A 12,316-nucleotide genomic window follows, 5' to 3' on the forward strand; every position below is an offset into this window, starting at 1 on the left:
GCTAGGTAAAAGATAAGAAGTCAGATCATTTTTGATTTCTAGCAGGTGTAGATTTTTCCTGCCTTTTTTTTTTTTTTTTTTTTACCTCTAGGGGTCCAGTCACCCTGACTACTCCCTGTCATAGTAACCTCTTTCACTGATAAGTTAGTATTTTTCTCAGTGACAAGTGTGAGGACCTGCAAGTGACTGCAGCATCATGCTGATGCTCGTGCACACGCATTTGCCGATACCTTGGGTTTGCTTATTGCAGTGTGAATGTGACTCCTGTTTTTTCCTGTGTGGAAGATTTTTGCTATGCTGCTAGTCCTTCATTTTACTGGCTTTTAAAAAATATTTTGTTTATTTATTTGAGAGAGGGAAGCAGAGAAAGAGGCAGATTGCGGGGGGGGGGGGTGTGCAGAGAATGGGTGCACCATAGCCTTAGCCACTGCAAATGAACTCTAGACACATGTGTCATCTTATCTTGTGCATCTGGCTTAAGTGGATACTGGGGAATTGAACCTAGGTTCTTAGGTTTTGTAGACATGAGCCTTAACTGCTAAGCCATCTCTCCAGCCCCATTTTACTGATTTTACTAAATGCCTTCTGTATTGTATACAAGTCTTGTCCCTGCAGTTCTTTTTCTAACTTTTAGAGCAATCTTTTACTGATTTTCAAAGTGGCTGTACTATTTTGCACTCCCATCAGCAATGAACAAGGGTTCCTCTTTGCTCACACCTTTATTAGCCTTTGTTCTCAGCTGTTTTTGTTTTTTTTTATGATAGCCATTCTAACTGGGGTGAAAGGGTATCTCAGTGTGGTTTTAATTTTTATTTTCCTGATGATTAGGGAAATTGAATACTTTTGAAAATACTTATTGATGATTTGTGTTTCTTTTGTGAACTGTCTCTTCAGTTTGTTAGTTTTGTGATTATATTAAAAGGGGGGGGGCTTGAGAGATGATTTAGTGGTTAAGCACTTGCCTGTGAAGCATAACGACCCCGGTTCGAGGCTTGATTCCCCAGGAACCACGTTAGCCAAATGCACAAGGGAGCACCCATATCTGGAGTTCATTTGCAGTAACTGGAGGCCCTGGCACGCCCATTTTCTGTCTATCTGCCTCTTTCTCTCTCTGTCTGTCACTCTCAAATAAATAAATAAAAACAAACATACAAACAAACAAAAGAAACTGTAGAAGTCTGAGGTAATGGGAACCAGAACAATGACAGATTTTGTGGGTTTGCCACACTTCTTAGATGGAGATAGATAAAATAGTGGCTAACTATAACTTATACTTAAGGCCATGCCAATCTCATGGACAGTCATTCTGAAAGACATCTAGGGGCTAAGGAGATGGCTCAGTAAACAATGCATTCACTGCTGGTAGCAGCTAACCTTCTTGCTACTGGGACAAATGCCCATTGTATGGGAGGAAAGTGTTTATTTCAGGCTTACAGATTCCAGGGGAAACTTCATCATGGTGAAGGAAGCTGATTCATTCCATCATACATCCACAACAGAAAGAAAACTGCCAACACCAGCAATCAAGAACAACCAGGGAGTGGACTGGACTCAAGGTCCACTCTCAGGGCTCTTCCTGCTGGAAACTTAAGTCTGAAATTTAATCTTGATCAAAAGTACCTCAGGCTATTTGAGACATACATTTACATGCAAATCACCACAGTTCAAAAAAAAAAAAAGGACCTGAGTTCAGATTCCCAGAACCCACATAATGTCAGAAGTCATGAAGTTGTCTGTAATCCCAGCATGACAAACTTGAGAGAAGAGATGGGGACAGACTTTCCCAGAAGCTCCAGACCAGCAAGGAGCAATAAAAGAGACCCTGCCTCAGTACAATGGAAGGCAAGGACCAGTGCCTGAAGGTTGGCCCTTTGACCTCTGCATGCGAGTGCACATGCACAAACACATCAAAAAATAAAAGTGAAAAAGAATCCCCTGTAGAGTACAGGGTGCTAACATCTTCATATTGTATTGTCAATGGCAACACTGAAATTTTTAAACTTTACCTTTTTTCTTTTAAATAGAAAAAATAAGGCAACGATATGCTGATCTGCGTGGGGAATTGCACATTATCGAGTTGGAAAAGGATAAGAATGGACTGGGACTCAGCCTTGCTGGTAATAAAGACCGGTCACGGATGAGCATATTTGTAGTGGGAATTAACCCTGAAGGACCTGCCGCCACAGACGGACGACTACACATTGGAGATGAGCTGTTAGAGGTGAGAGGCATATGTTTCCTTTTTTATAAAACTGATCACACCTTTATTTTTATACTTACATAAAGAAAAATACTCTTATCATGAACAAAACCCTCTCCTGTTATTTCTACTTGGTGTATCATTGATTGTCTGACAAATCATTTAACAGTAAAATAAGAGTAAAATAAATTACACAAAAAAAGGCCTCTACATAAATCAAACTAACAGTTATCTTCAAACAATTGATTTTTCTTTTTCAGTAGTCAGGTCAGTGTCTGATGATGAAATGAAATGCAAACCTGATAGTGATACTCATTTACAAGGAGGACCAAACTCATGTGTTAGATTAACTTTGAATGGCACAGAGTCTTTCTCGCCCATCAGCCGCCAATAACTCAAGATGACAAAAAGCAAGTGCATTAAGAATTTATATTCTTAAAAAGCCGGGCTTGGTGGCCCATGCCTTTAATCCTAGTACTAGTTCAAGATCACCCTGAGACTACATAGTGAGTTCTAGGTCAGCCTGAGCTAGAGTGAGACCCTTCCTTGAAAAAAAAAAATTACATTCTTTACTTATGTAGGATTTAGTGCCAGAATTGCATGAGCTAGGTCTAAGATGCTGGTTTGGCAGCAACCCTGTCTAAGGGCTCTGTTCCCTAGGGGATACATCCATATGCCTCTCCCTGGTGGACCTTGTAAGAGGCCTGCTTTCCACTCACCAGGTCTTCTGGACTCATGGTAAATACTTGGCAAACCGGGTTGTGATCTTCACATTTCCACAAGTCTTATCTGAACCCAAGGAAAATATCCCAACCAAACAGATGTTCTCAGCGTATGAAGGCCATTCTCTAGACTGCATGGCTTATGCACTTGCTCCTGTGGGAGACAAAGTTTCCTGCCTGCTTTGTAAGATAATATGCATTAAGATGCCATTCTGATCATCTCTTTTTCACGTGTGCAGCAATAAAAACAGCTTTTTCTGCATTCTTATTTTGGGCAAAATATTCTTGAAACTCTCCATCTGGTGCAAACAAGCACATTATTAGTGTATGATCCATCTGTGATTCTCATGTCAGTGTTTCAAATATGTGTCTCTTTGCATTGCACTTGCAAAATATTATGGGATTCTTGTGTTGTGTCAGTCTTGTGCAGATTGTTATCACAGCTTCTGTGAGTCCATGAATGCAATGACCACTTCCTTTCTACCTCTCTTCCGCAATGCCCCCTGAGCTTTGGATAGTGTGATAGAAGTGTCTCATTTAGCTCTGAGCACTCAACAGTCACTCTCAGCATTTGAATGGGTTTTGAATTTCCACATTCATCATTACAAACTGCAAAAAGAAGCTTCTCTAACTGAAGGCAAAAGCAACACTAATTGATTTGTTAGTGTGCTTTTTTGTTTTTTTGAGGAAGGGTCTAACCCTAGTTCAGGCTGACCTAGAACTCACTCTGTAGTCCCAACCTGCCCTCGAACTTACCTCTGTCTCCCAAGTGCTGGGATCAAAGTCATATGCCACCCTTAACACTTAAGGCAACATTTAACCTTATAGGAATAAACATAAATATTTAGGAGGAATATGGGGGGGGATGGGAGTTTATTTTGGCTTATAGACTCTAGAGGAAGCTCCTCAGTGGCAGGGGGAAACGATGACATGAGCAAAAGATGGACATCTCCTCCTCATTAACATCAAGTGGACCACAGCAACAGGAGAATGTGCCAAACAGTAGCAAGGGGAAACTGGCTATAATACTCATAAGCCAGCCCTCAGTAATACACTGCCTGTAGGAGGTGTTAATTCCCAAATCTCTATCATCTGGAAACCTAGCATTCAGAACACCTAAGTTTAAGGGGGACACCTGAATCAAACCACCACACAAGAATGTGTTCTTGGGCTGGAGAGATGGCTTAGCGGTTAAGGCACTTGCTGCAATGCCAAAGGATCCCAGTTCAATTCCCCAAGACCCATATAAGCCAGATGTGTAAGGGGGCACACACATCTGAAGTTCGTTCATTCACAATGGCTGGAGGCCCTGGTGTGTCTATTATCTCCCTCCCTCCCTCCCTCCCTCCCTCCCTCCCTCTCTCTCTCTGTCTCTCTGTCTCTCTCTCTCTCTCTCTCTCTCTCTCTCCCCCTGCCTATTTCTGTATCTCTGTCTCTCAAATAAATAAAAATAAAATATTTAAGAAAAAAAAGAATGTGTTCTCTCTTAACACCCAGTGGGCTAGACTAATCAACCTCAAGGACCCCCTCCCCTTCACACCTCTTCCAGCAAGGCTCCACCTCCCAAAGGCTCCACCAGCTGAGGATTAAGTAGGAAACTTATCAGAAACACATGAGGTTGTATGGGACATTTCACATTCAAACCACCACCCTTCTTAAAGAAAAAATGTGGTATTTGGTGAGCATGGGGGCACATACCTTTAATCCTAGGACTTTGGAAACCAAAGTAGGAGGATCAACATGAGTTCAAGGCCAGTCTGGGACTACATAGTAAATTTCAGGTCAGCCTGGGCTAGTGTGTGACTCTACCTCAAAAATCTAAAATAAAAATAAAAATAAAAAGCATGGTCTTCCTATTCCTTAACTCTTGCAGCAGCCTAAAGATTGGGAAGTATGCATACCAGGTTTTCAAGCAGCTGTAACTCATCTTTTCATGTGATATTATTATTATGTTGACCCTAGGTCAAGGATGACAGGAAAATAAATTTATGTAGGAAAAATTATCCTATTTTTATTTTATAGCTCATAAAAATTTAGCTATGTATCTTTGATATATGAGGAATTGGTGTGTAATATTAAATCAAATCCAGTGTACTTGTTAGCTGAGAATAGGAAATTGATTTAATGATGAGTCCCAGGAAAGCTAAGAGCCCGTGTCACATGAGCTGTCCCTTGGCTATTACAGAGTCATAGATGATTGGAGTACACAGCATTTTGTAGAAAGCATTAGCAAATGAACATGTAGGTGATATTCTTTCTGAACCTCTGGGGTGGAGCAAATCATGGATATTTGCTGACACCCACCCAGCATGTTTATTTTTATGGCCTCTCCTCTGAGTTGAATAAAACTGTATGTCCTGATAATTATTTTTATAGTTCACCATTTGTTCATACTACTTCTCATGATTACTCTCCCCCCATTGTTATATTATTCCCTTGCTCAAAAGCCCCTCTTATAGTTAGTCTTGCTTGCTAAGACCTTTCAGTGAGGTAAGAGAAAAAAATGGCATGTACACATTGTATCTTTTTTTTGAAGCCAGAAACTCTGTCACTGCTGATGTCATTGTTGTGGGATTGCTTCAGTACAATGGAATAGCACTAGTGAATTCTGTCCACTGATGGACCAGTTCATGTGTAAAAGAAAATTCACATCAGTCCCCACAAGGCAGTATGATTAAATCTCAGCTCCTTTACCCTTTCCTTTGGTCCTAGTGTGGAGGTTACTGAATGAATTTCAAAAGGCATTCCATATAATTACCACATAGAAGGGAATAAGGAGTACACTGGAGTATTGGCTCTCCCTGAGCAACTGGGCCCTGAAATGCATAGGCCTTGGCAGGTGCTGTGATAAGAATATAAGATTTATGATAATCCTTCTACAGTGCACTGTGAGAATAGAGTGCTGTGCAGGGAGTTGGAGTAATTTGCCAGGTCATGGTAGAAGCCAAAGGAGCATAGTGGGTGGCACAGTTGATTGGGCTAGCACGTAGAGCCATAGTCTCTCCTGGCTCCTGAGCCCTTTGATACTTGTAAGTATGAGGAGTGTTCCCTTTGTAATGTGCACTGAATGATGACATGTTGAATGTGTACAATGGAAAATAAAGGCATAAATGCTTCCTCTACTTTTCATGGATAAAGACATAAAACTACAAGGAAATCCATCCTAATGTCTAATAATATTAATACTAATTTATTTGAGGAAAACTGAAGTCATAAAAGTTGTCAATGCAAGTCATGTCTCCTCAAAGGAATAAGAGATAATTTATTCTGGAGCCAAATATGAGTGGCCATGGCCTGGGAATGCATATTAAGATTATCCCAAATTCTGTGTTCCAACATGCTAACAATTTCATGATTTTTTTAAAAAAGTATTTTTATTTATTTACTTGCAAGCAGAGATAGATAGAAGAGAAACAGACCAAGAGTATGGTGAGCAGGTCTGAATGTGATTTGTTACAGTAATTTGCATTGTCTTTGACATTACCAAAGCTCATGGTTGGGCAGGAACACAGGAGCTAAGGTACTTGACAGTCATAATCACAGAATTACACTGAATCAGTGGCCTTCTAGGTCCTTGTATTATGAATTTTGACAAATGAAATCTACAGACCAGAAAATAAACTTTATAAACATTTTATTTTAAGTCTTATAGAGATGGAGCTTAACAAAAGGAAAGAATACAGAGCTTCAATGCAACAGAAGGGAAATTCCGAAGATAGAAAAGCTCACCTGGAGACCCAAATCTGGGTCTCTTGTGAGAGTTTTAACATCAGGTATCTGGGTACCAGCAGGTTCTCAGGAAAAGGAGTAATTTCTTTATGTTCTTTACTCCTCTACAAAAGGAACAGATAGAACCAGATGGACCTATTCACCTCTGGTGAGTTTTAGAGGGAAAGTGATAAGAAGAGAAAGACATTCTCTCTTACAGGTTCAAGGACATTCTTTCTTTTTATCTTTGGAACCCTTTTACCTCTAAACTGCCCCATTTCCCCTTCTGAAGAAGTAACCCTACTGCCATTAGGGTGTTGGGGCAACAACTGATTTGGCTTCTTCCAGATGAGTGGGGTCATTGGGTGTGGCAGCTGAGTAACTCTCCAGCAGGTCTTTTGTTTTGTTTTTTTGAGGTAGGGTCTCATTTTAGCCCAGGCTGATCTGATATTATCAGTGTGGTCTCAGGGTTGGCCTTGAACTTACATCAATCTTCCCTACCACAGTCTCTGCGCCACCACACCCGGCTCCAGCAGGTCTATCTAAGGGACCCCAAAAGTGCATTGTTGTAGTATGGTAGGACAGTCCTAGGTGAAGATGCTGAGGAGAAAGAATAAAACAAGAGGAGTCAGGGGAATGGGCACTGAGGAAACGGGGCTTTTTAGAGCTCCTATTCGTATAGACTTTCAGACCTTGGAGGACAAAATAGTGTCCAGCCCCTAAGTGTGAACTGACTGTAAACAAGAAGAGATAAAATTAAAACAGCAGCTGAGTATACAAGTCTAAAAATTAACAGAATACCTGTTACTGGAAATGATAGGCATTAATTCTCTTTCATCATGAAGATCCAGAAATCCATTTCTAAAGCTGTTCATCAAATAGCATAGTGGTCTACATCTCTGTTTGTAGATATTGTAAAGCATTTGAAACATTAGCAGAATTGTCAGGAATACATATACACAGCATTTAATCTTAAAGATGGCATATCTGAGTGTACATCTAAAGTTGCGTAACTCTGTACAAGGGCCACTCTATCCATTGACCTTTGGAATTAAGGAGGGAAATTACTTAAGCTTGTCACCCAAAGCTTTTAAGACATACTTTACTCTCTGGTTGTACTATCTGCCTACTGGTTGTTTAAAGACCAAGTAGGTAGCCAGAATTTAATGTGTGTATCTATGTACATACAGTCAGCTGCATCCCTTTAGGAGAGACTTTCAGGGGCCTGGGAGAATCCTTATGGCTCCTTAGCATTCATGCCATCTGCTAGGATGATCTTGCTGACCATGTGACTTCCTTGGAAGCATCACAGGTTGTTTTTCCCTGTGTTCTCACCCTCATCTTAGAAATAATACACTGGTTGGAGTCTAACTCTAGATCTCCATACTTCTGTAACAAAGAGGACGGGTGACTTACTAGAGCTGAAGGACCCTGTAGAAGTGTCTCGTCATCTTCTGTGGGGGCACAGAGAAGGTTGTCATTTATACATTGGAGGACTAGAACTTAAGAATGGGACAAATAATAGTAACTCTGTTATTAGACAGCAAACCCTTATCAACTAGTTCTTATGGCATCCTTGGCAATAGCCTTAAGTGTTTGGGGGTCACCAGGGGCCTCCTTGATCAACAAATCACCAAAAAGTGTCCCACTCCTGGCACCAAAATCTTCTAGTAGTAATTTCTGGCTTCTGGGCCCAGCATCCATCTCTACAGGATACTTCTGTCCAAACTCTTGTCTTTTTTTTTTTTTTTCATATGTATTATTAGTTAGTGAAGAATAAGGTTTCCAGTTTTTCAAAGCTTTAGCTCATTAAGATAAGTACTTAAACCTATCTAAATTTTGAACTTTTAATTGAGTTTATAAGGCAATTTAAAAAGCAGAGTTGAGGTCTGGCATTTTGTTCACACTTAAGATCATCTTGTTCAGCAAGCATGCACAAGTACCCACCCTCCATCCCAAGGTAGGGTCTTGCTCTTGCCCAGGCAGACCTAGAAGTCACTATGTAGTCTCAGGCTGGCCTTGAACTTACAGCAGTCCTCCTACCTCTGCCTCCTGAGTGCTGGGGTTAAAAACATGTTCCACCATTGTTGTAGTTTGAATAGATGGCCCCCCAATATATTCAGTGTTTTATTACTTTGTAGTTTGCATCTGCAGCCACCTGGCTGGAGGCAGTTTCACTGGGTGGATCTTAAAGTGTGGTGGTGGGTTTCAGATTTCAATCTAAAGATATGCAAAGGGTGCTTAGCTGGAGCTCCTGAAGTGTGGGCTCACACTCCCGCCCCCTCTGTGCTTGGACCTGTGAAGGCAGGCCACCTTCTTCTGCCATCATAGAACTTCCCCTACATCTGTAAGCGTCAATAAGTATCCCTTCCTCCATAACTGTTCTTGATCTGGAAGTTCATCTCAGCAAAGCTGAAGCTGTCTGCTACAACCATGCCTGGCAGAGAGAGAGAATGGCTCACACCATGGCCTCTAGCCACAGCAAACAAAATTCAGATGCATTTACCACTTTTTGCATCTGGCTTTAAGTGGGTACTAGGAAATCAAACTCAGGTTGTTAGGCTTTACAGGCAAGCACATTAACAGCTGAGCCATATCTCCAGCCCCAAGTATTTTTATTTTTAAAGCTAAAAGCATATAAACCTTGTAAGGGTCCAGGAATCACTGAAGAAAGACACCAGACTCAAACAGTATATAAAAACAAAGTGTTTATTGTGCAGAAAAAGTCAGCCTGTGGGGGTCAACCACTCATACAAAATGGCGACTCAGAGAGGAGCACACAGGCCCCTTTTAAGCACAGCTAGGGGAATTCTGGGAGGGTTAGGTCATCTTCTAATGTGATTGGCTAAGCAAGCAGCAGTTAAATTTATACACCTTTGATTGGCTGTGGTCCAGATTTTACCATCTTTGGGCATGTTTAGACATGTTTCAGAGACTTGACAGGAACTGACTCAGGCCCCTGAGGCAGCTCTCTTCCCCAGCCACATGTCAGGGTCACTATTGATTAACAGCCCTTTGTTCATAGTTAGGCCTAGCTATAAACTGGAGCAAATTTGACCCTCTCAACCTATTTCTAGTAGTTTAGCATCACCTTAAAATACATCCATGTACCAGTGTGCATTTTAGTAGCTTTGACCATCTTTTGTCTAAACTGCACAAGACACAAACAATCCTGAAATAGAAATCTAATGTACATTACTTTAACAAAAGTAATTTTATGTCTCACCATTTTTGCTACTTAACATTGATGAAGCCTAGACAAGATACCAAAGGCTCTATGTCCAAATGGCGTCAGCAGTAACCTGGAGCTAACTCCCATTGAGCTTGGAATTCTTAGTAGAGCCCGTCAATATGGTTTCAAGTTGAGAAAGCACAGAAATTGTCAGAACTTGGGGTGGGGGTCTTGCCTTCCCAAGGACAAAAGTCATGGTGAATGAAACTAGATTATTTCTTTAATAAAATGCAAATGATAAACCCAGTAGCAAAATTGGTATTCTTAGTTATGATATTTATTTATTTTCTGCAGAGAGACAAGAGAGAGAGAAAGAGAATATGAGCATGCCAGGGCTTCTAGCCACTGCAAATGAACTCCAGATGCATGTGCCAGTTTGTGCATCTAGCTTTACATGGGTACTGGGAAATTGAGCCCGGGTTATTAAGCATTGTGGGCAAGTACCTTAACTGCTGAGCCATCTCTCCAGCCCCTAATTATGACATTCAAATGTAGTTTTATAAAAGAAAATCTGTAACAAGTAAATCATGGTCTTATTAAGACTCAGTTTTCCTAGTAGTTTAAACCCTGACAAATATAAAAACAGCTGTCTGTTCCAATTGACCATTTTAAACCCAAATAAATAAATAAATTAAATATTTAAATATTTTAAATGTATATGAAAAACCATGATTGGATCATTGGTCAGGTAGAAAAGCTTACATTCAGAATGAGTTCCCTAGCAGGAAAACCACCCACAAGCAAGAAGAACAAGGAGAAGAACCAGGAAGTAAAATCCTAAGGTTACCCTGATAGCTATCTTGATGAATCAGGTTTAGGTTCAGCCTGGAATTCAAGTCCCTCCAGGGCTGGTTGAGGTCTATGTTCTTTTGGATCTGTGTCCCTGGCTGACTGTCAACAACAGAAGACTTCCTTATTCTTAATCTCTATCACTAATAACCAAAAAAGGGAAATAATCAATTTTTTTTTTTTTGAGGTAGGGTCTCACTGTAGCCCAGGCTGACCTGGAATTCACTATGGAGTCTCAGGGTGGCCTCGAACTCATGGCAATCCTCCTACCTCTGCCTCCCGAGTGCTGGGATTAAAGGCGTGCGCCACCATGCCTGGCAGGAAATAATCAGTTTTGAAGCTTGTCCTTGCACAGTATGGAAAGCTGCTCTGGACTTCATGATTAATGAATGTCACCTTCATTTCTGCTTAGTTGCAGGCTGCAGAAAGTATGTATAATCTTGTTCATGATGGATGACCTCATTCTTCTGTCTGAATTTCTTGCTGTGAAGTCTTTGAGCTCTATTTTTGCCAGTTTCACTTCTAACTCTGGCTTGTTAGCTGAAGTTTTTTAATTATTTAGTGGTTCTTTGTTGTCTTTATGTCACTGAAGTATTTAAATAAGAAAAAATCTGTATTTTTCTGTATTTTGCTACAGCCCTCAGTATTGGTCTATGTGAGACTAATTATTAAGCCAAAATTATCTATTAAGCCAAAATTATTTTGAGTTGCTGGAGAGAGTGCATGGGGACAAAAGAAATAAGAAAAATAGTAAACTGCAGATTATAATGTCTTAAAATATTAAGTTGAAGCCGGATGTGGTGGCACACATTTTTAATCCCAGCACTTGGGAGGCAGTGGTAGAAGGATCACCATGACTTTGAGGCCACCCTGAGACTCCATAGTGAATTCCTGGTCAGCCTGGGCTGGAGGAGACCCTGCCTCGAAAAACCAAAAAATATATATAAATATTAAGTTGAGAAGATATTTGAAAGTAAAATAGTGGGCTGAAGAGATGGCTTAGCAGTTAAAGTGTTTGCCTGCAAATGCAAAGGACCCAGGTTCGATTCCCCAGGACCCACGTAAGTTAGATGCACAAGGGGCACATGCGTCTGGAGTTCATTTGCAGTAGCTAGAGGCCCTGGTATGGCCATTCTCTCTCTATCTGTGTCTCTTCTCTTTTTCCTTGCAAAAACATAAGTTACAAAAAATAAAATAGGAAAAAGGACTCAGATATCATTGTCAGTAACTGAAGTAATGTGAGTTTTTTGGATTTTGTTTGTTTGTTTGTTTTTGGTTTTTCAAGTTAGGCTCTTACTCTGGTTCTGGCTGACCTGGAATTAACTATGGAGTCTCAGGTTGGCTTCGAACTCTCCGTGATCCTTCTACCTCTGCCGCCTGAGTGCTGAGATTAGAGGCATGTACCACTACGCCTGGCGAGTTTTGATACAACTTTCTAATAATTTATCATTTTTCATAATCTTTTTGTTTTGGAAAATCATGGCTGGGGCATTGCTTGGTATAATAAATTATGACATAATATTCAAACCTCAGGCAAATCTGTTTCTTGAACTAAAATTTAATTTTTCTATAATTAATATTTTTATCTCCAGCTTAAGTTAATTAATTTTTACTTCCAATTGGACATGTCTTTTGAGTAAATTTAATTGAGCTGCTTTTCTGCAT

At 40.4% G+C, this 12,316-nt stretch overlaps 1 protein-coding gene across 8 annotated transcripts in view; it reads left to right on the forward strand.

The window, feature by feature from the left end:
• Patj (PATJ crumbs cell polarity complex component) overlaps positions 1–12,316 on the forward strand; it is a 430,613-nt gene that overhangs the window by 239,869 nt on the left and 178,428 nt on the right. For all 8 annotated transcript variants that reach the window (XM_045148899.1, XM_045148905.1, XM_045148902.1 and 5 more), the window contains one exon: positions 2,025–2,221. In XM_045148899.1, coding sequence (XP_045004834.1) covers positions 2,025–2,221 — 197 coding nt within the window. The remainder of the gene's footprint in view (positions 1–2,024; positions 2,222–12,316) is intronic.

The sequence above is a fragment of the Jaculus jaculus genome, chromosome 5, assembly GCF_020740685.1.
Source record: "Jaculus jaculus isolate mJacJac1 chromosome 5, mJacJac1.mat.Y.cur, whole genome shotgun sequence".
In the NCBI taxonomy this organism is placed as follows: Eukaryota; Metazoa; Chordata; class Mammalia; order Rodentia; family Dipodidae; genus Jaculus; species Jaculus jaculus.